The following is a 23,007-nucleotide window of genomic DNA, read 5'->3' as shown; positions in this document are numbered from 1 at the left end:
CCTGTCTCTTTCATTTTCCCGGGACTCCGGGCGCACGCGCGGAGAAGCTGCATCCTGGAGGAGCGCGTCCTGGAGCGCACCAGGTGAGGCGCGGAGAGGGGCAGGTGGGGAGCCGGAGGGGCGGGCGGGAGGTGGGCTTGGTGCTGGGGGCTCGGTGTTAGGGCCTCTCAGTGCATTCATTTGGGTCGCCGTTCCGCGCTGGGATGAGGACTCTGGGGCTGCGGCGCCTCTGCCTCCAGGACCCTCACCCCTGCTCGCCCTGAGCGCAGGCCCGGGTCGCAGCGGGTGTGCCCGAGGAGGGGCGGGGACGAGCTGCCGGCCAGTGGGGACCTGCGTCTCTACCCTTCTGGAAGCTTGAAGGGACAGAGGCGGCGTCTAGGACCCGGAGCTCCACTGAGTCCGGTGGGTCGGGGCCCCCTCTGCCCTTTCTGATCCTCGGCCTCACCCGGAGCCGTGAGCAAAACGCACTCGCTCACATTCGTGCACACAAGCTGGTGTTCACACGCGCAGGCATCTCGCACGCAGACACGCGTGGACTGTGGCTCACTCTTCGCGGTCACGCCTCGCGTGCACTCAGCAAACTCGTGAAACTGAAACTGTGAGGCTCCCCTGCCCAGGCAGGCTCTCAGCTGCCCCTTCTCGCCCTCGTTTTGTGTTGACTCTGCAGCCATCCTCACATGCAGTTCCTTGCCCACTACTTGTTAGTCACCTGCAGCTGGAGAACCACATTTTCTGCCTCTAGTGGGTAGAGGATCCCCAGCTTCTTGGAGGCCCAGCACGTCCAGCTGCAGGGGCCAGGACAGGGGGCCTATGTCCAGCAGGGCGGGGGTGGTGGCAGGGCCTTTCCAGGGGGCTGCTGCTGAGCCCAGAGCAGAAGGACAAGAGGCCACCAGCAGAGGGTTGAGGAGGAAGGGTTGGCCGGGTCCAGCCCCCACCTAGAGTCCCCTTTGGGCCTGCCTCAGCAGAGACCAGGGCAGGGAGGTCCAACCGTAGGCCCTGGCAGGTGGTAGAACCAGATCTTCCCCTGTCCTCCCTGATACCCCTCAAATCCCTAGCTCCTGATCCCTTAAAAGTCATTCTCAAGTCAAAGTCAGGGGTCTACCAGGACTGTGGTACAGGCCCAGGGCTCCCCGCCACGGCTGACTCATTCCACAGCTTTCCAGTCACCTGCCAGGGGTGGGCTGAAGGGGAGGGCACGCCACCTGCTCCTAGTACCACGTGGGCCTAGGTGAGCTCCATGGCCTCTGTGGGCCTTGGGCATCTTCTGAGAGGTATTGGTGAAAGACAGTGTGGCATGTGCTGTGTGTGCTCATTCTCTATGGAGACATGGTGTCACCTGTGCTCCCTGAGCCCCTGCAGCAAGTGGGAAAGCATGCCGGTCCTCTTGTGTGGCGTGCCCTCCCCATCAGCCCACCCCTGGCAGGTAGCAGGGTGTGGAATGAGTCAGCTGTGGTGGGGAGCCCCTGGCCCACACAGCAGACCTGGAAGACCCCTGTCTTTGACTTGAGAATGACTGAAGGGCTCAGGAGGTAGGGAGTTGAGGGGCACCAGGGATGAGAGGGGCAGGTCTGGTTCTACTCCGAGGCTTCAGGCAGCAGACAGTGCGTGGCCGCAGCTCTGTCCAAGCAGCTGGTGTCAGTGGCATTGGGTTACTGCAGGGAATTTGCTCCGTTTATTAGAAGAAAACTCACCCTGGCAACACAGGACCCTCAGGTCACCAGCATGACCACTGATCACACAGAAGGACCCCAGTGAACCTGGCCCAAGGGACCTGAGCTTCCACACACCCTGCACCCGTGGGAGCTGGGACAGGCTGGCACCCGGAACAGGAGGAGCGGGAATAGGCATGCACAGGCATGCCAGGCGGTGTGTGGGCTTCCCTGGGCTTGTCACTGGGAACAGCTCCAAGCCTCTGCATCATCCCTGGCCAGGGAGCACTCAGAGCCTGGAGCCCGCTGTGCCTGGTGCCAGCTCCTCGGATGCCAACCCTGTTTTCATGGGTTCAGACAAATCTGGTTGCTGCCTCCATTTTTTTCCTGCTCTAGAAGTTTTGGGGCTCTGTGCCCCCAGTCTCCTGTACCACACGTGGAGCCCCTGGCGGGTCACTGCCCCACCTGCCACTTTCCCTGTGGCTGCACCCTGCCACTTGCCCTCCCTCTGGTTTTTACCAACTGCACAGTATTCAAATCGAGCCCTTGACTCTGGTCACTAGGATGGCAGGAGAGGACTCAGGCAGATGGAGCAGAGTGCCAGGGCTGCTGACAAAAACAGAATCAGCAACATCTGAGCTTGAGACCGTGAATAGTGTTTTAATCTAAGTGTGTCCCAAGTGTCACATGGGACAAGCTTTTACCATGACATCATTGGCTGTTTATCTGAGACTCTGATGTGACCATTTCTGCAGGGTCCACTGATGCCTGGTGACCTGAGGGGCCTGTGTCACTAGGGTGAGTTTTTGTCTAATAAACGGAGCAAATTCTGCAGCAACCTAATGTCGCTGACACCAGCTGCCTGGGCAGAGCTGGGGCCACACACTGTCTGCAGCCTGAAGCCTCGAAGTAGAACCAGACCTGCCCCTCTCGTCCCTGGTGCCCCTCAACTCCCTACCTCCTGAGCCCTTCAGTCATTCTCAAGTCAAAGTTAGGGGTCTTCCAGGCCTGCTGTGCAGGCCAGGAGCTCCCCACCACAGCTGACTCATTCCACACCTTTCCCATCTCCTGCCAGGGGTGGGCTGATGGGGAGGGCATGCCACCTGCTCCTAGTACCCTCTGGCCTAGCGCTCACCACCCTTCATCCCTGGCTGGACATGGGTCAGGATTGCCATTGTCAGAGGGCGCTCAATGGGGGAATTGGTGAAGGTGCTAGGAAGAAGGTGGGGCCAGTGAGGGGCAGTAAGAGGACCCGTGTGTGAGAAGCAGCAGCCACCACCACAGGTGGGCTGGAGGACTTGGCGGGAAGGCAGCATTGCTGGAATGGTGCATCCCAGGCTGTCAGGGGCTGGGACCATGGAGGAGATGGCCAGAAAGAGAAACAGTGCCAGCTTCTCACTCCCACTCCCCTTGCCCTAACCAGGGCAGCCCAGGGCCCAGGGCCATCAGGAAGCAATCTGGAAACGAGGCTGGGAGCCGGGGCTGCAGGGTCCACCCTGGGCAGCAGACGCATCTGCCAGCAGCTGGAGCCTCCGAGAGCAGAGGCTCCACCATGCTGCTGGCCCCATGGAATGCAGAGCAGGTGCGGGTGCACTTGGGACACTCGGGTGAGGGGAGGCAGACACAGCCTTGGCAGGAGGAGCTTGGCATGAAGCCAGGTGTGTGCAGCTGGCCCTTGGGGGCCTCCAGGACCCAGCTGCTGAGGTCTGGCTCAGGGTGCAGTTCTCTGCTGAATCAGGGCTGACTCAGGACACAGATGGGCAGCAGAGCCAACCCCCGGGTTGGCAGGTGGGGTGGACACAGCATTCTCGGGGCCCTGGAGATCTGTGGCCTTTGGCTGTGTGCCCAGAGTCCCCAGCCCTAACACAGAAGCAGGGGCAGCCCCTGGAGGCATGTGTGAAACAGACTCAGATGCCTTCCAGCCTCCAGGTAAGGACAGGACCCCCAGAGCAGCACGGGGAGAGCAGGAGGTCATCCCCTCCCAGATGAGGTGGGTGGGGAGCAGAGGGGAGCCCCCAGCAGCCTGACCCTCCCTACTGCCAGTCTGCACGGTTTCAAGGTGGGTGGCTGAGCTAGCATGGCAGAGTGTGGGTGAGGGGAGCCACACCCAGGACCCCGCCGGGGTCTCCTTGTGTGAATCTCATCTCCATGCCGGGGTCTCCAGGTGGCCTGGGTCTCCCACTGCATTGGGGGAGGGGGCTTTGTGATCGGCTCCCATTCCCCAAAGATGTCACGTTCTCATCCCAGAACCTTACATGGCAGACTGTGCAGATGGGATGAAGTCACAGGTGCTGAGCTGGGAAGTCTATCCTGGATCACCCGGGGGGGTCCTCGATGCTCTCCAGGAGAGGGAGGGAGGAGGAGGGGGAGTCAGGGAGATGAGGGAAGCAGCAGGGGCAGGAGGATGGTGGCAGAGGGGCCCTGAGCCAAGGGATGCAGATGCCTCTGGATGCTGGAGACCGAGAGGGACAGATTCCCCCTGCAGCCTCCAGAAGGGACCACCCCAGCCCACCCCTTGCATTTAGCCCAGGGAGACCCTGTCAGACTTTGATAAGGAACCAGGGAAGAGAAAGTAAGAGGAGGCGGCCTGGGTCTGTTCCTGGCAGGACAGCGGTTAAGGCCCAGCCGGAGCCCTGGGAGGAGGCTGAGGCACGATGGGGGTGGGGCCCCAGCCTGTCTCCCAGCCCATCTGAGCAGCCCTGAGGGGTCACACAGGAACGGGGTTGTTAGTGAGGGGCCACAAAGGGTCTCAGGTGTGGGTTCCCTCCTCTCACGCCCAGGCCGCGGCAGGGATGTGGGGTTCCCACAGAAGGGACTGGACTCTACCGAGCATCAAAGCTGCCTGGAGTGGGAACCCACACCTCGGGACACGGCACCCCCACCCGGCACCAGCCTTGAAGCCCGGGATGGTCCCTGAGCCTCAGCAGTGTGCTCCTGGCAGTGACAGCGTCCCCACACCTGGTCTCTGTGGCCGGCAGGGGCTTCCGTGTGGGGGGAGGACCACAGGGAGAGGGCAGGAATGACTGGTGGCTGCCTGTGGCTGTGCAGGGCCAGGGATGCCTGGGGACAGCGCCAGAGGGGGCTGCAGGGCCTGTTGGGGCAGGGGGAGCTTGGGGCAGTGGGAAGAGAAGGCCAGAGCCCATTTGCACGCCAGGTTCTCAGCAGGCCCAGCCTCTAGCCTCTGGAGGACTCCCAGGAACATGGTGTCCCCAGGGTTGGTGACATGTTCTGCTGTCACACTTTCGGGTTGTTTATTGTGTTTTGGAGAAACACATCTATAAATAGCATGTCTGAAGGTTGCCGTATAGAGGTCCCTCCTGGAAGTCCCACAGGTCATCTCAACAATGGGTGTGTGGTTTGCACTGGGAGTGCTCTCGGGAGGAGCAGGGCTAGAGTCGATGCCCTGCCCAGGGACTTTTCCCAGCAGGGGTGCAAACACGAGAGGGGGGTTGGCCTGGCCAGGAACGCTGGCAGGCACCCAGCTTCCTTTGAAGGCGAGTCGGCTGAAAGGCATGTCCTCCCAGGTCTCCGGCTGGGTCTTGCAAGTGTCCTGCCTGGAACAGACCCAGGCTGCCTCCTCTCACTTTCTATTCCCTGGTCCCTTATCAAAGTCGAGCAAGCACATCAGCAGGTTCATGCAAAAACACATCACCTGGTCCAGGTGAAGGCCTGACCTCTGACCAGCCCAGGCATCAGGCCCAAGCCCTTCCTGGGGGATGCAGGGCACCTCCCTTGTGCAAAGCTGAGCTCCTGCCTTGGGGGCAGGCGGGGCTTTGTGGAGCATCCACACAGGGACCCTTGGCCCCCAGTGGCTCTCAGGGTCCAGATCCACATGGACCAAGCACCTTCTGTATGCAGGGCATGAGCAGAGCCCCTCAGGGAGCACACAGGCGGGGACCTTGCTGGGGCCTGTGAGAGGCTCATCCTGCCTGGACGGCCCCTCCCCCCCGCACTTGGTTCCACAGAGGAGGTGGAGGCTGAGGTTTTGCTGGGCTAGTCAGCCTGTCTCTGCACAGAGTGAGGCCTCCAGAGGTGCAGGGGCTCCAGGGCACAGGAGGGCAAGGCAAGTCCCCTGTCGGAAGTATGGGCCTTCCATGGCGACCCTTCCTTCTTCTCAGTTCATGTCCCAGAGACAGTGGGAACTTGCAAGGTGGCTGTAAACGATGACAGTTGTCAGGAAGGTGTGTGATGGGGAAGGCTGGAGTGAAGGGCTCTGGTTCCAGGGCTCACCCCCAGCCAGGCGGCCCCCCTGCACTTCCCCTAGGAGAGTGTCCCACACTTTCCAGGCCTGCTGTGGTGTTTGGAAGGCCAGGGACCCTGCTCCCACACGGGTGAGAGGTTTCCTGGGTAGCAGCCCTTGGTGGCCCAGTCCTGGTGGATGTAAGTGTTGGTCTGCACAAAGGCTCAAGGTCCGGAGTTCATGGGGCTTGGCCTTCAAGCTAAAACATACCACCAGGCCACCAACAGGAGGCTGCAGGGAGCCACTGACCCGAGGGCCTGCACTGTGCCCAGGGCCTGGGGCTGGACCTGCAGGAGGGAGGGTGCCAGGAGTCTCCCAGCCTTGGCTCCCTGGGGTAGAATGCCTGACCACCTGCTCCCTGGGGTAGAATGCCTGACCACCTGCTCCCTGGGCCTTCACTGTAGACCCGCTCTGAGGCCCTAGGGGTGGCTGGACCGGCTGCAGAGGGCCATCGAGCAGTGCCCTCCCTCACCTCCAGCCAGGAGAGACCTTGGCCTGCCCTCTGCCATCATCCCCCAGAGACAGGGGGCTCCAGGACCTCTTCTGGCTGGGTCGGGGCCATCTGGGGCCAAAGGCTGTGCCACGATCAGCCAGAGGTGGCAGAGGAAAGAGCCTATGTCAGTCTGGGGCAGGAGCTGGGTGCCCACTGATGGCTGGGGGCAAGGTGGCATCCCCGAGGGATGGGCTTCCTCCAGAGACCAGCAGAAAGGTAGCCTAGCAACCCCAGCAGCCCAGACCATACGAGGACAGGCCCCTGAGGCGAGAGGATGGCCTGGCAGGCCCTGGAGTGGACTTGGAGGAACAGGAAGACCCAGGGAGCCCACGAAGTTGAGCCTAGGCCTTCAGCGCTTATACGGCATCCACATCACAGCCTTTCGGGGCCTACAAGGGCCCAGTGGGTCCCACCAGCATCCAGGCCAGAGGCAGAGACTACTCGAAAGGAAAGGTGTGAAGCTGGAGTCAGGCTCCAAGTTCTCAGCCCCCAGGTGGGCTGGAAATCCCAAAAAAGGCCGTCCTGAGCAGGCCCACCCTGGAAACACTGGGGGCCGACACCCGAGGCTCTCTGGGGCTAGGACTGAGAATCCCAGGGCCTGGCAGGGGAGGGCAGAGGCGACAGAAAAGGGCAGGCTCCTGCCTCTGCCCTGTGAAATGCAGCTGGACTCCCAGCCCCGTCTCGGGGTGTGACAGTGCCAGGCAGCAGCAGGAGGCACGGGGCTGGGAGGTGACTGCTGGCCACGCTCAGGGGGACCACATTCAGGCTGATGGGGATACTTGTGTGTCCTGCCTGAACCTTCCAAGTTAGGGAAAGTTATCTTGTAAAAATATCTCAGGAAAAGGGTTGAGTGGATCTTATCTCTAAGATACCAGGAAAACCCCTGTACCCAGAGTTGCCACACCTCTTTCTAGAACCTTCCATCCACAGCGGCTCCCAGCAGCCTCAGGGTGGTGAGCTGTTGGCACCCATCTGGGGACTGCCTGGAACTGACAGGCAGGGGCAGGAAGGCAGCAAAACTGAAGGCAGCCCAGCTCATAGCTCAGCGCCACGGCCAGCTGCCACATGGCCTCTGTGGAGACTCAGGATGCCACGGCCAGCTGCCACACCGCCTCTGTGGAGACTCAGGACTCCACGGCCAGCTGCCGCACGGCCTCTGTGGAGACTCAGCACCACAGCCAGCTGCCACATGGCCTCTGTGGAGACTCAGGACTGGTTCTGGCAGGACCTGGCAGGGGTATCTCCACCCCACCTCCAAGCTCCTAGTTGGATCTAGGTTCCAACTAGAACCTAGATCAGGATTCCGCCCATGTCCCACTGGAAAGCAGGTGTCTAGGGAAGGATGAAAGGAACAGCAAGGAGCCTGTCCCCCCTGTCCACCAGGGGCTGGGCAGCCACCAAGCAGCATCCTTTAGCCTGGGCCTGGGGCGAGTCCAGGCAGCAGTGGAGAGGGGACAGACTGAGGGACCTCGGTTCGCCTGAGTGTCCCGGACTCAGTCTGCATTCCCAGAAGAAGCAAAAGTGGAGGCATGCGCCCTTTGCAAAATGACTTCCAGGTAGATTCCAGATTCCAACACAAAACCAGCTGAAATTGCTGGAGGCGGGCAGATCACCTGAGGTCAGGAGTTGGAGACCAGCCTGGCCAAGATGGCAAAACCCCATCTCTACTAAAATACAAAAATTTGCTGAGGATGGTGGCGGGCACCTGTTGTCCCAGCTTCTCGGAAGCTGAGGCAGGAGAATCGCTTGAACTCAGGAGGCAGAGGTTGCAGTGAGCTGAGATCACACCCCCGCACTCCAGCCTGGGCGACAGAGTGAGACTCCGTCTCAAAAAAAAGAAAGGAAATAAAGAAATAGGAAAAACAATCAAATGAAGAAAGCCCAGAGACACGCAGCACCAGCCACACTAAGCCCAGAGACACACAGCACCAGCCACACTAAGCCCAGAGACACGTGGCACCAGCCACACTAAGCTCAGACACCCCACTTGCCCGGGACCTCTGGAAGACTCCTCCCCACACACAGACACCACAGGGACCACCCATCACACACCAGGAGCCTGAGTTCCACCCCTGGCCTGTTGTCAGCATGGAAGGAGAACAAGCTGGCAAGTGCCACAGGGAAGGGCCCTGCCCTGAGTGTGGCCGAGAGGTGGGGGGGGTCCCGGGGTCCAGCACCCCCTCAGTGTCCAGGCCTAGAACTGCCTCTGCCTGTCAGAAGAGGAGCCATACAGCCAGGGACCCCTTGTGTTTGCAGGCTCAAGGCAAGACAGCAAAAGAAGGCTCACCGGCTAGAAAGAGCCCAGCAGCCTGCCGTGCCTCGGAGAGCAGCAGAGGTGAAGCCGACTTGGGTGTTAGGAACGCACAGAGGTGAAAAAGATGTATTCGAAAGGACGGAACTGAGGGCTGCTCCGGGTGTGGGGTCGGTGGACTAGCAGGAGTCTACCCGCTGTGGGCAGGCTGTGTGGTCAGTGCCGGGCTTGGCTGGGGGAGGCGAACCATGGGTGCTGGTCGTGTGAGGGTCCTTGTGAGTGACAGGAGGGCTGCATAGGACCAATGAGGAGATGGACATGCTCCAGGATTGTAATGATGAAGCTCTGTGCCCTGGGCCTGCAGTGACATCAAACGCATGCTCCTAAGTAGGCAGAAAACTGATTTCATGGGTGGCTGAGGGGCTGGGGCTGGAAGCCAGTCTTAGTACAGCATCAGGTCAGACATGGCTGCCAAAGATTCCACCTGTCGTGACCCAGTTCTATGGGAAACACACTCAGGTACAGTTATGAGTAATTTATTATAAAACAAAAGGGCTGACCCACAAGGCAGATGGGGTCCCCTCCATGCTGTGGGTGACTCTGTCTCCTGCCCCTCCTCTGTGTCTTCTTCATGGCCAGCATCGCACATCCTCTGCAGGCACATGGAAGGTGGGGGGCTCTGGCATCCCAGGCACAGCCAGTCAGGGAAGAGCGTGGGGACCCCCAGCCTTCCAGGCCCGGCCAGGCAACAGCCACTCCCACTGTTCCCTTTGGTGGCCGTGGGGGGTCTCTGACCCATGGGGTTTCCTTCCTTCAGGGAGTGTCCCAAGAGCCACTGACAGGACCAGGGGACCCTGAGGCTCAAGTCCCGCCAGCCATGCAGACCTGCCCCCTGGCATTCACCAACCCCATTTCCCAGGCTCTCGGGGCCCTCCTGCTCCTGGCTGCCTCCTTGAGCGCTCAGAATGAAGGTAGGTCTCAGGGTCCCACCTCTCTGCTGGTGAAAGGATGGCCCAGCGGGATCATGGCAGGGGTAGGAGGGATGGACTAAGGTTGGGTCCAGACACCACCAGGCCCCTGATAATGACTGACTCTGCAGACCCAGGGCCTGGCCGTGTGGAGCTGGGCTGCCCCAGGCGGCGATGAGTGGGCCATTTCCCACCGTGGTTGGAGGGTGGTGGTGAGTGGGCCGTGGCCCACCGTGGATGGAGGATGGTAGTGAGTGGGCCATGGCCCGCTGTGGATGGAGAATGGTGGTGAGTGGGCTGTGGCCTGCCATGGTTGGGATGGTGGTGAGTGGGCCGTGGCCTGCCATGGTTGGAGAGTGGTGGTGAGTGGGCCGCGGCCTGCCGTGGGTGGAGGGTGGTGGTGAGCGGGCCATGTCCCGCTGTGGATGGTGGGCTGTGATGAGCAGGCTGGGTCCCTCTGTGGATGGTGGGTGGTGGTGCCTGCTGTGCTGTCTGGTGGGCAGAGCAATTGTTGGGAAGGACCAAGATTATGACCAGTTTCCAAGGGAGAGGGTCCAGGTCAGTTATGACCTGTGCCGTGGCCAGGGTCCCTTTGTCAGGTGTGCCTCAGATCTGTCAGGGTGGGTCTGCATTTGAACAGCATCCCCTGGTGATCTGCCCCAGCTCTCTAGACCACAACCTGTGCAGCAAAGTCACCTGAAGCTTTTTTTCTTTTCTTTTTTTTTTTTTTTTTTTTTTTGAGACAAGCTCTGGCTCTATCACCCAGGCTGGAGTGCAGTGGTGCAATCATAGCTCACTGCAGCCTTGACCTCCTGGGCTAAGGTGTTCCTCCCACCTCAGCCTCCCGAGTAGCCGGGACCACAGGCGCACACACCATACCTGGCTAAGTTGTGTATTTTTTGTAGAGATGGGGTTTTGCCATGTTGCTGAGGCTGGTCTCAAACTCCTGGGCTCAAGCGATCCTCCCACCTTGGCCTCCCAAAGTGCTGGGATTACAGGTGTGAGCCACTGAGCCACCCTAGGGGCTTTTAAAAGATATCAGAGCTCAGCCACATCCCAAAGCAGTTCAGTCAGAATCCTAAGAACAAACAAAAACCAAAACAGAAGAATCACAGGTGGAGGAGCTCATTTTTGGGGAGTTTCTGCCCCCACCCCCAACAGTGGTTCCAAAGTGTGCCTGGGCTGGAGCACTCCCTGGACAGCTGCCCACTGGCCTCAGGACACAGGGTGAATTTGTGCAATGGCCTGTAGAGGCCCTGCAGTCCCTGACCACTCAGTGCGTCCCAGGCAGGCAGCCAGCCTGTTAGCCAGAGGAAACTCAGTCCGGCCCAAAGACCAGGTGCCCCTGAATCCCACCCCTTCCCATGGGCACCAAGACCCCTGGCACTTGCTAGCAAGTGGCACCCGCCATGTGGGTTTGTATTTGGTGAAATGTGGCCAAATGGTGGCTCCGCCTAGCATGCTATGTGCTCCCTAAGAGCTCACCCTGCCGTCCGTCCGTCCATCTGTCTCCAGTCATGGGTGGATGTTAACACAGCAGGGACAGTAGTGGCATCAAGACTTCAGGCTGGTACCATGCTTGGGGCCCCACAACCTGAATCTCAGGCATCCTTGAGCTGGCTGCTGGGGCAAAGGCCCTGAACCTCCGAGGGGACAGCTGCAGGTGTCACTATTGGGCAGGGTTCACCCAGGAGGGAAAAGAGACAGACAGACTGACACACTGACCTGTTACAAGGACTTGACCTCCCAGGACTGTGGAGTTGTGTGTGGAGCCAGCCCAGCAGCCTGGAGCTGAGCGGGTGGTCGAGAGTGCAAAGGGGACAGGATTCAGGTCCCCTTGGGGGTGGCACAAGCAGGCTGGGCCCCATAGGACAGACTGGAACCTGTGTCTGCTCTGCTCACCCTGATGCTGGCCTGTGGGTGTCCGCAGAAGCCTGCGCCCTCACGTGCACCTGGCCTAGGCCTCCGAGAAGCTGAGGGAGGAGCTGGGGCCTGGCCACTGCTTCCCACCAACAGGGCGATTCAGCAGATCAGCAGCAGCACGCCTGCCAAAGCACAGGTGCCCACACATCCCCCAGGGTCTGGCTTCGCCCACCCCAGTGGAAATATACAGGGGAGGGAGTTGATAGGAACTGTCTTCATTCAAGTGGACACACTTGTGAACACACCCTAAGGAACAGACACGGTGTGAATGCAAGCACACACACACACAGACACACACACAAACCACACACAGACACAGATACACACTGACACACACAGACACACACAAACCACACAGACACACGGACACACACACACAGACACACACACACAAACCACACAGACACACACAGAGACACACAGACATACACACAGACACACACAGACACAAACCACACACACACAAACCACACAGACACACACAAATCACACACATACAAACTACACAGACACACACACACACGGCCACCCTCCTTTTTTGTGGCTATCTTATTCTTTGAACACAAGAATATGTGCTGATTGGATGGGATGGATGTATACATAGTTCATCGTGTCCCTTACAGGCCCTGTCTCCTGCCCTGGCCCTGGCCCTGGGCACAGCAGCCAGCCAATGCCCTGAGGCCCAGCCCTGACCCACATGTGCCCCCTGTTCTGGCCCCACAGGCTGGGATGTCCCCACCTGCACAGAGGGCGTGGTCTCTGTGTCCCAGGGCACAAACGTAGCAATGTCCTGCAACATCTCCAACACCTTCTCCCTTGTCACCATCACGTTGTGCCGCCTCAGAGAGAACAAGACCATCTTCCACAACGTGTCCCAAGGCCGCTTCTCCCGGGATGACTGGCAGCTCTGGGTTCAGGGAGGCGTGGCCCAGCTGTTGATCAAAGGTGTCCAGGACTCCCACGCTGGGCTGTACATGTGGCACCTCAGGGGACACCAGAGAAATAACAGATATATCACAATGGAGGTTTCAGGTGAGGGTGGGCTTGGGGAAGCAAGCAGGAGGGGAGTGGGACAGGATGTGGGGAGGGAGGGGCCTGGGCAGGGGGAGGGCTGAGACTGAGAGGGAAAGAGGAGGAACAGGCAAGGGGGGCCGCCAGGAGTCCGGATGGGGGGTGGAGAGCAAGGGTGGGTGATGGAGAGCAGGGGTGGGGGGTGGAGACCAAGGGTGGGGGTGGAGAGCAGGGGTGGGGGTGGAGAGCAAGGGTGGGGGTGGAGAATCACGGTGGAGGGTGGAGTCAGGGGGTGGAGAGTTGGGGTGGGGGCAACTTGACTTCCAGAGACAGTTCTTCTTTGGGAAGGGCAGCACTCAGGCAGGAGGCCCAGGGGACACAGACCCACAGTGGGGTGGGACCCACAGAGGGCAGCCGGAGCCCCACAAACAATGCAGACTATAAAGCCTCTGCTCCTCAAAGGAGCCCTGTCTGCCTGTCAGGGGTGGGGGCTGCGTTAAGCAAGGAGGAAGCCAAGGCAACCCCCCACCACCCCCACCCTGGCTGTGTGGGGAAACTGCACCCCAAATGCCTGTGCTCTGAGAGTCCCTCCAGACGCACAGCGCATGGCTTAGAGGCACCTGCCCTGCTTTTACTGGGGTCATCTGGAGGTGCTCATGGTCACCCACCCACCACTCTTGGTGACCACAAACGGGGCCTACCAGGACACCATGGTCCTGCCCCGCACATCCCGATCCCCCACTGTCCACCTCAGCAAGAGCCCAGACCACATGTGCGCTCGCCCTCCTGTCTTCAGGGCTGGTGCCATCCCCACCCTTCCCTGTCCCCGCCCCCCTCCTCCTGCCCTCAGGGAGGCTCACCACACCACCCTCTGCCTCAGCTCCCCCCACACAGGCCTGACCACCGCCCGCCCGTGTCCCCACCCATGTCCCCACTCACCCAGCCGCTGCCCCTCTGCCAGTCCTCCCCCAACTTGGGGCCCACAGCCCCCACCCCAGCGTCTTATTTGGTTCAACCAGAAAGCCTCAGTGGCTAGCAAGCCCCTCCCACCTGCGCCCCGTGCCCCAGCAGCCGCCACACCCCGAGCAGCCGCCCGTGCCCCACTGTGCAGGGTCACTGATTGCCCCGTCCCCAAACCCACTCCTCACCCCTCCCCTTCCTTTCCCTCAAAGCTCAGGAGCCTCCATGGCCCCTCCCAGTCCTCCCACCTCCACCACAGCCAGTTCCAATCCACCCAGGTCACCCAAATTGGGGTTCTGCTTTGCTCCCCACCCCCAGGTGGAAGAGCCCCCCCCCCCGGGAACCAGTGAACTCCTCTTGGACTCAGGTATGGGGCTCCGTAGATACCCTGGGGAATGCATCAGGGCAGGCCCCTCACCTGCCCTTGCATCTCTTCCCCAGAGCCCCAAGGCCTGAAGGACAGTGACAGTACACAGCTCCTGGAACCTGGCACATTCAGGGGTAGGTGTTCCCCTTGCTGCCCTGAGGCACCCGTCTCCTGGGTCTCCTCTCTCTGTGCTCCTGCACTGGCTCCCACTCCTGAGCCTCCCCAGCAGGGACTATGCAGACCTGGGGCTCATTCTCATCCCAGGGGGTGTGCAGGAGGAAGAGGAGGCTGTGGGCTACACGGAAGAGGTGGGGGGAGGGGATGCCCGGCCTGCAGGGTCTAGTGGGTGTTCTTTTGTGAGAGGATAGATAGATCATAGAAAAGAAAGACACAAGACATAGAGATAAGAAAAGAATTCAGTTGGGCCCGGGGGACAACTGCCACCAAGGGGCAGAGTCCAGCCGTGGCTCCAAATGCCAGGACAGGCTGGTATTTATTGTATACAGGGTAGGGGGCAGGGCTGGAGGGTGACTCATCTGACATGATTGGTAGGGGTCGAGCAAATCATGTACTGACAATACGGGGTCCACGTGGGCATAGTTCAGGGGGCCACATGGGTAGAGTACAGAGGGCCCCTCCCTCTCAGGCAGCCGCTGCAAGGTGGGGAGGCACATACGTCAGTGCCTTTCTATGCACCTTATCAGACAGATCAAAGGCTTTTAGGATTTCTCTATTCTTACTTCTCACAGCCTCTAAAAATTTACGAGGGAGCATTGGGTAGGAAAGTGGAACATGGAGGTGGACATGGATGGTGGCTGGCCATCAGAGCACAGCACCACAGAGAGGTGTTTAAGACCCTGGATGTCTGTGGGCTGGCCTGGCCAGTGTCAGACCTTCCTCAAGAGCCAGCAGAACAGTTTTCTCTGAATTCCCCAGTGAGAGGGAAACTCCCCCTCAAGGCCTGTTAAGAAATGGGCACCTCCCCAGATGCTGGCCTTACTGCAAGGCCTGCCTGCTAAGCAACGGGCACCTTCCCGGGCACTGGTGTTACCGCAAGGCCTGCCTGCTACCTTCCCGGGCACTGGTGTTACTGCAAGGCCTGCCTGCTAAGCAACAGGCACCTTCCCGGGCACTGGTGTTACCGCAAGGCCTGCCTGCTAAGCAACAGGTGCCTTCCCGGGTGCTGGCATTACAGTGAGACCTGCTTGCTAAGTAACTGGCACCTTCCCACGCACTGGTGTTACTGGCAAGGCATTTACTCTTGCCTCCTGATCACTTCTCACAATGTCCCTTCAGTTCTAAATTATATTTCACCTGATTATGTCTATACTTTAAGAATCAAATGTTCCTATACTAAAGCAAAGATTAATAGAGAATAATGATGTAATAAGATTGATTATATAATTGTGTGATTGAATCTAATATCTATTTGGTATCATAATAACTAAGTCATCAGTTGTCTATTATGTGGGACAGATTATGCCTCAGTCTTGCCGTGGCACGTGGGCAACTTTCTCTCCACATCAGCCCACCTGTCCATCCCTGAACTGTCCCCTTCAGGCTCAGAGGTCCCGTCTGTCCCCAGCGCTGGGTCCGGGCCTGTGCCAGGGGTGGTCACTGCTGTCTCCATCTTCACGCTCGCTGTGGTCATGCTCGCCTGCTACATGTGCCGCCGTTCCCGGCAACGCCAGAAGGTAGGATGCCCTGCACCTGCACCCCAGTGTGAGCGGGGTGGGGAGTCTTGGATGGGGCCAGCCCAGGCTGAGCTCACCCTCACTGTCCTCCACCCCCAGGGCTCCAGGACAGGGTAGGGAAGCACCAGTCTCAGAGAGCCAGTTCCCACCCGGGCCCAGCTGGCTATGGCCAAGAACACAGAGCCAGACTCCCACCAGACCCACTGTGCCCTCCCACAAACCGTCACTGTCCCCAGGACTCCCTGGAGTTTCTGAGCCAAAGGGGCCTCTCACTGAGGGTGCCATGGGAAGTGGGTTGGACCTCTAGCAGGCTCAGAACCCAGGGCTGGGGGTGTGTGAAGGGTGTGTGGTGAGGGTACGTGGTGTGCCTGGTGGTGGGGGTGTGCACGCAAGCACACCGTGAGTGTGAGCACACACCCGAGGGCAGAGCTGTGGACCCAGGGATGAGATGCTTACACACGCACCTCCTTCCGCCTTCCCCAGGTGAAGTTCCTCCCAGAACTCCAGATGAAGTTCTGAGCCCCCAGAGCGGGAACCCAGCAGGGTCTGAGCAGGACCCCCCCAGCCTGTGGATCCCAGCCACCAAGCCCACCCCGAGGCCTCCAGCACCGGGGTCGGACCCTCAGCACTTGGAGCACTGGGGCTGCTTGTCCCCAACCCTTGTTTCCAGATGCCACAGACCCTAACCACCTGCATGGCACGGGGGGCACAGGAGAGCTGGGCCTGAGCGATGATCTTGGGTGGTGGGGCCTGGGTCTCTTGTCCCACCGGAGGGCAGGGACGCCAGCTTGCTTGGGAGGGCCTGGGAGAGCAGGCAGCAGCCTGGACCTCTGTGTCAGCCACTCTGGGATGGGTGCAGACCCTTCCCCTCCACCCCCCAGGTCTTCCAAGCTCTGCTTCCTCAGTTTCCAAAATGGGACCACCTCACCACTGCAGTGACCGACCTACCAGGACCCACGCCCCTCCCTCCGCCCTCATCAAACCCGAAGACGCAGGCTGCCTTCTGCTGCCCTAGGCTGAGTCTATTCCTGAGTTCGGGATCTTCTCTCTCCACTCCCTGAGCTCTGCCCCCAAGCGAGGGGGCCGCTGCTGGAACCACAGAGATACTCCAGTTCAGGGCTTTGGGGGCTTTGGCCACGTACCTGTCCCTTGCCTATGAGAATAGCAGGTTTTGGGGACCCTCCCTCGGGAGCCCCAGGGGCCAAGGTTGGATAGGGTGTTAGAGGCTGGGATGGTGCCTGGCCCCACCACCAGGGGGCAGCGCAGGCCGGGCCGGGAAGAGGCGGTGGTGGCTTGGGCTCAGGCTCCGGCTGAGGAGTCGGGCGCTGCCCTCCGGGGCTAGACGTGCGTCCCTCAGTCCCTCGGCCGACTGGGGGGCGCCCCCTCCTGGCCACCCCACCTCCCGGGCCTCCTTGGACCCAGGTCTGTTGGTGCTTTTTGTCACTGCGGTGGAGCCCTTTGATGTCTTCTTGATGAGTGTGGGGTGAAAAAGCAACTCCTGGAATCCCCCTTCACTTTTCTGAAAAAGTTCCCTGACCAATCTTCGAAATAAAGAAAACGGAATGACTCACAAACATCCAAGTAGCTGGGAAATGCAATTTTTAAAATGAAAAACAAAAATCTAAAAGAAACATCTTTAGTGCCTTAAGCCCCAGAACGTCCCTACGGCATCCTAAAGATGAAGACTCAGGGAGCCCTCACTCCAGTGAAGTGAGCGTCTGGTGACCATGGCCTCGCAGAGCCAGCCACCCCGAGGGTAGGAGCGGAGCAGAGTCCAAAAGGGGCGAGTTTGTGTCTCAGGTTAAAATAAGGTTCGAGTCACCCTGTGCTGGGTCCAAGGCTCAACTGGGTCAGATTCTGTCCTGTGGGCACAGCACCCGGGACCCCCATGCAGTAGGGGGCCTCGAGGCTGTCACACCAGCCTACACAGGCTGAAGAGCGTTGGCGTGTCTTCAGGTCAATCAGAGTTCTTTCTTTTTCCTTTTCTTTTCTTTCTTTCTTTTTTTTTTTTTGAGACAGGGTCTAGGTCTGTCGCCCAGGCTGGAAGTACAAGGGCGTGATCAGGGCTCGATGCAGCCTCGACCTCCTGGGCTCAAGCGATTCTCCCACCCTGGCCTCCCAAAGTGTTGGGATTACAGGCGTGAGCCCCTGCACCCAGCCTCAGGTCATTCTGAAATTGGTAGTGTGGGTGGGGCACACGGTGGTCCCGGTGTCCCCTGCACACCCAGGCAGGAAACCTCGGAAGAGATCCTGGGGCTGGAGTCCCTGAGGATTTTCATCTTTTCCTGGCAACTTGTCTGTTTCCATTTTCCCTACTGGGATTTAGTGCTGGTCCTCACGCTGCCGTCCCCCTCGGTGTGTGGGGGTCTGTGTCCGCGTCTGCACCTCCAGCCCCGCCCAGCCCCGTGCTGTCCTCAGACACCCTGGCAGGTCCCGGCCTCAGGGATTCTGCCCTGCTGATCCCACTGCCTGGAATGCTGATCCGAGGCCTGTTGTTTTCGCCCACAGCCTCTTCCTGGGTTGGCCTTTGGGGGCCACACCTGAGCCCTGTTCTGCTGGTGGTCCATTGGCCTCCTCGAGGTCAGCTCTAGGTGGGAGGGTCCCCAGTCTGCACTGCCTCCTGCTCTTGCCACAGTGTCTGGCATAAAGACACCCGGTAAGCGCTGATGACTGAATGCACGCATGGAGCAGAGGCCAGAGGAAGGGCTGCTCTGGAAAGCACGTTAGCCCCACCTCTCCACATCCTTGCTGGGTGCTCCAGGGCCTCTGGGCAAGATTCTGCCCCCAAGCCCTCTGTCTCTTGTTTCTGGAGAGCCTGGGGGAGGAAAACTGGCTCCCCCAGGACCCTCAGCCCAGCAGACAACCTGCACCACCTCACAGCCCCACATGTGTCTTAGCACTGCCTGCTGTGTCTGGGGCCCCTGGGAGCAGCTCAGGGCTGCACACACATCTCTGCACACACGAAGTCTCAAGCATGCATCTCTGCACACACACGACACACACGTGTGAACCCCCTCCTGCACGTGTGCTGCAGATGCTGGCTCTGGGCACTGACATGGATGCTTCATCATTGTGGTGGGAGGCCCTCAGAACAGAGCAGTGCCCCCTTTCAGCAGACTCAGACCTCTTGGAGTCAGAGGCCGGGCATGGGTCTTCCTCAGCTCCCTGAGCTGAGCACTCCTGCCTGGCACGCTCCTCCCAGGAGGAGGGGGAACCTTAGGCCTGGACCATAGTTCAGCCCTCCCGCCCCAGGGATGGGGAACACAAAGCCTCCAGGTCGGCTGGTCAGCTGCAGCGTTGGGCACAGGCCTGGGCTCCTTTCACAGCCACACCTGGGGGGCTGGGTCTGGCCTGCCCTGCACACTGTGTGGGTGACTGACAGGTGGCTCCAGATTTCCGGGCATAAATCAGGTCCCAGTAGAAACTGCCACAGAGGACCAGGCAGGCTGGGTCGAGGCAGCCCTGCCCCTCACCTCAACCTGCCCCCAGCCAGGGGTCCCTTCTCAGTCCTCTCATCTGCCCAATCCCCGGTCTTGACCTCCTCCCTGTGGAGATGCAGAGGCAGGGTGGGGGCAGGGACACCATGTGGTGAGGACAGCTCTTGGGGAAGCAGCGCTGGGGAGGGGAAAGTGAGGCCGCCCAGCACCACCCTGGTCTGAGGCACCGCCTCCAGGAAGCCCTCTCTGAGCTCTGAAGCCTGCGGTCTGCTGTGTGCTTTTCTCTGTCAGGTCCTGCTTACCCAGAGGGGCTCAGCTGCACTCACCCGGCTGGGAGGGCTGGGTATGGGGAACATGGCCCAGCCCCCGAGGCTCCTGTTGCTGGTCCTCCTCCTGGCACTGGCCCGAGGCCTGCCTGAGGCCCTGGCCATCCAAGGTAAGAGCTTCCTGGACCCTCCTTGGCCACATCTCTGGAGCTCCCCCTGCCTTGTGAGCTCAGCACCCCCAGCCTGGGCCACAACACAGCCCCCGGGAAGCAGGTGGGATGTTGAGTGGCCTCCACCATCTGGAGACTCATTTAAGAGAAGGAGAAAGGGGGACCCCAGGTGGAGAGTGGCCGGGGCTGTCCAGGCAGGGCCACTGCTTTGGGAGGAAGAAGCCCCAAGGCCTTGGAGCATGAGGACAGCCCCCGGCACTGGTGCCCAGAGCTGCTCCAGGTCCTGTAAGGCACTGTGTCTTTGGCGACATGTCAGCCCCGGGCTGTCCCAAGCCCTACCACGGTTCCCTCAGGGAGGACATTCTCTGTCCTTCTGGCCAGCCTGGTGGTGACAGCCCAGGTCCTCCCTAGAGATGCAGCAGGCTCCCTGCTTCACGATTGCCCCCGTGGAAGGCTCTGTCAACATCACCTGCTCCACCAGTGGGACCCTGAGTGGGATCTACCTGAAGCAACTCTGGCCACAGCCCATAGACATCATTTACTACGAGGATGAGTTGATGCCCACAGTGAACACACTGTTCCGGGACCGTGTCAGCTTCTCGGGGTCACAGGACAAACTGACCATCACCATGCACCGCCTGCAGCCAGCAGACACTGGCACCTACACCTGCGAGGGCGTCACAGAGACTGATGTCTTCCGCCCCCGCCATGGCACCTTGGTCCTGGTGACAGGTAGGAAATGTGCCCACCCCGGGCCCCTCCCCCAGCTGCTGGCCAGGCCAGCTCCACAGCCCTTGTCGGGGTACCCTCCCTCCTACTGTTCTAGCTTCCAGCACTGTTCTAGCTTCCAGCCCACCCTCTCCCCAGCAGCTTTCTAGATAGCTGCCCCTCCTCCCCTCCACTGCCTCCCTGACCTGAACGCCAAATCCCAGGGGCTCTAACAAGATTCTCCACCGGATAATCCCTTCCTTCCTTTTTCCTTCTCAGAAGAACTGTCCCAAGGAGCACATAGATGCCCAGAGTTCCCGCCGACAGCCTCTGCCCTCTCTGCAGCCCTGATGGTGGTCTCCTTCCTCCTCGGGCTGGGCCTGGGGGTGGCGTGTGTGCTGGTGAGGATCCAGGTCAGTGTAAGCCCCGACTGCCACCTGCATCCCCACAATTGTCCCTCTCCTGAGAGCAGAGTGGGGGATGCCAAGGCCTCAAAGGAAAACCCCAGCACCCGATGCCTCCTCTGCAGGCTCCGGGAGCTCTCAGGGTGGAAGTGGCATGGTAGGGAGGGAGGGGAATCAGCAGTGAAGCTGGGGCCCGCGTGTGCATGTGTGTGGGTCTGCAGGTGTGAGTGTGGGACGGGGGGTCTCTGAGGCCTGCTGGAGTGTGCGGGCATGCTGTGTGGTCATGGGAAGGGGAGGGGGCCTTGGACAGGCACAGGGTCTGGTCTGTGGCCACTGCCCTCCGTCCTTGCTGTTTGTCTGGGACCAGAGTGGGGGCCTGCTCGGCCTGAGCTGGGGTGTCCAAGCCGCTTCCACCCTCCTTCTTCAGAGGCACTGCCCTGGGGTCCAACCCATCCCTGTCTGGGGAAGCCTCTGCCAGGGAGCCCTGGGGCTCAGGAGAACTAGGGGCCGGCTGAGGAGCCTCTCGGGGGTCCAGTGTTAAAATTAGAATTGACCAGAGTGGGGTGGGGTCCAGGACACCACGCCAGCCACAGTTGCAGATGACAGGTTCTGCTTTTCAGATGAAGAAAGTGTGCTCATCTCGGGATAAGGACTCAGCAGCATGTGTGGTGTATGAGGATATGTCCCACAGCCGCTGCAACACGCTGTCCTCCCCCAATCCATACCAGTGACCCAGTGCGCCTGCCATGCCCTGCCGGGGTCCCCCCACTACCTCCCCTGCCCCCACCATGGCCCTCATCCTGCCGCGACCCTCACCCTGCCGTGCCCCTCACCCTGCCGCGCCTCCTGCCCCACGGTCCATCCCCCTTGCACCACCACCAACTTCTGCCCCAACAACCCCCCTGCCCTGCGGTCCTCCCACTGACCCCCACCCCAGTGTCCCTGCCCCTCTGCACCCTCGGCCCACCGCATCCCCCACCCCGATGTCCTCCCACTGCCGCAGCAGAGTTTGGAGGGCCCAGCCCCACCCAGCTCCAACACAGAGGCAGTGGCCAGGCCCCACGGTGCTTCTTAGTGGACAATGACACCTCCTCCAGGAAGCCTTCCCTGCCCAGCCCACACCGCCACAGGGAGAAAACCTGACTGTCCTTTGGCTGTGTCTCCAAACCATGGCCAAGGAGGACTTCTCTGTGGGATGGGCCTGGGCACAAGACCCTGTCCCTTCAGTGCCAGCCCACTCACCAGCAGGCCCCCAAACCCCAGCAGCCAGGCAGAGAAGAGGAGGCCAGTCCCCCACCCAGCCTTACCAGAAATAAAGGCTTCTATGCTTCTTTTTCTGACTTCCGCATTTATGTCTCAGCCGCATGAGTGGAGGGGTGCGGGGGGCAGGGGGCTGACACTGCAGACCCTCCGCAAGCCTCAGCCTGTGGCTCCTCAACTGCCACCTTGGAGGTGGGGAAGAAAGCACTTCCCCACCCTAGCCCCAAAAGGAGTCCTGGGGGCCTCTGACCTAGAGAAGAAGCACATCCACCTGGACAGATGGAGGCTGGACCCCGGGGCCCTTCAGGAGCCTCAGGATGCCCCTTCCACCCCACCCCAGCGACACAGCCTCCAGAACGACGCCTCTGAGACCGACCCCAGGGCAGGCAGGGACCAGCAAGCTGAGCACTGGGCTGCTTCCCTCCACAGCTGAGCAGCCAAGCACGGCCTCTCCTGCCCTCCTCCTCGTTCTCAGAGGTCCTGGCAGGGAGAGGAGCCATAGCATGACTCTCATCCCAGGCCAGCGCAGCTCCAATGCTGCACCAGGGGATACCAGCCATCCTTCGACCAGCCGGGGAAAACGGAGGCACTGGCCCTCAGCCACTGCCTGGGGAGCTGCCAGGGCCCACACACTGTGCTTCACTGCCCCTGGGACACAGGCGGGGAGAGCCAAGATGGGGCCTTTGTGCAGGACCCTCACCCACGCCTCACACCTGCCCCTCACCCACAACCACACCTGCCCCTCACCTACTCCCCACAATTGCCCCTCATCTGCTCCCCACACCTGACCCTCACCCCCCACACCTGCCCCTCACCCACCCCACACCTGCCCCTAACCTACCCCCCACAACTGCCCCCCATCTGCCCCTCACCCACCCCCCCACACCTGCCCCTCATCCACCCTCAACACCTGCCCTTCACCCACCCCACATCCACCCCTCAAGTCCATCCTCCTGCCTCACTGATGCATAAACCAGGGGTCCTCCTTGTGTAGGACACGCCCCACAGCCTTGTCCAGCTGCCACTGTGCAGGCTCTAGGCCAGTGTCCTGGTGCACCTATGTCCAGGAGCACCCCCAGCCTCACATGGGCAGCCCTGGCGGGCCTCCAATCTTGAATGTGGTCTCTGTGACACCTGGAACACCTTCTGGACGGAGGCCCAAGTCCTCTCCAGCCCCTACAGTCCTGGCTGTGCCTGTCCAAGCTC

The 23,007-nt window shown here is 60.5% G+C and overlaps 1 protein-coding gene across 12 annotated transcripts; it reads left to right on the top strand.

Annotated features, from left to right (window-relative positions):
• The first annotated feature begins 20 nt into the window (after window positions 1-20).
• On the top strand, window positions 21-21,874 carry CD7 (CD7 molecule). Of its 12 annotated transcripts, none has more exons than XM_078375051.1 (11): window positions 21-83; window positions 8,639-8,751; window positions 9,451-9,604; window positions 11,532-11,660; window positions 12,369-12,556; window positions 13,937-13,996; window positions 15,423-15,556; window positions 19,285-19,429; window positions 19,841-20,161; window positions 20,417-20,550; window positions 21,162-21,874. In XM_078375051.1, exons 5-11 carry the CDS (start codon window positions 12,499-12,501, stop codon window positions 21,270-21,272), a joined length of 963 nt encoding a protein of 320 aa, XP_078231177.1. In that variant the 5' UTR covers window positions 21-83; window positions 8,639-8,751; window positions 9,451-9,604; window positions 11,532-11,660; window positions 12,369-12,498; the 3' UTR covers window positions 21,273-21,874. The 12 variants fall into 12 exon arrangements, with proteins under 12 accessions (XP_078231177.1, XP_035158115.2, XP_035158112.2 ...); XM_035302224.3 differs by lacking the exon at window positions 11,532-11,660 and adding an exon at window positions 2,405-2,447 and having other exon boundaries at window positions 8,639-8,717; window positions 12,248-12,556; XM_035302221.3 differs by lacking the exon at window positions 11,532-11,660 and adding an exon at window positions 2,405-2,447 and having other exon boundaries at window positions 12,248-12,556.
• The last annotated feature ends 1,133 nt before the right edge of the window (window positions 21,875-23,007 follow it).

The sequence above is a fragment of the Callithrix jacchus genome, chromosome 5 (genome assembly GCF_049354715.1).
Source record: "Callithrix jacchus isolate 240 chromosome 5, calJac240_pri, whole genome shotgun sequence".
In the NCBI taxonomy this organism is placed as follows: Eukaryota; Metazoa; Chordata; class Mammalia; order Primates; family Cebidae; genus Callithrix; species Callithrix jacchus.
Note: the sequence above shows the minus strand (reverse complement) of the source record. Positions and strands in the feature narration are given on the sequence as shown.

Excerpts from the sequence above, each read along its gene's own strand:
- CD7 (XM_035302222.3), top strand. The coding sequence starts at position 9,511 with ATGCAGACCTGCCCCCTGGCATTCACCAACCCCATTTCCCAGGCTCTC. Across the intron at positions 13,997-15,422 it reads GGAACCTGGCACATTCAGGG|GCTCAGAGGTCCCGTCTGTC; the intron begins GTAGGTGTTCCC and ends TGTCCCCTTCAG. Across the intron at positions 15,557-19,284 it reads GTTCCCGGCAACGCCAGAAG|GTCCTGCTTACCCAGAGGGG; the intron begins GTAGGATGCCCT and ends TTTCTCTGTCAG.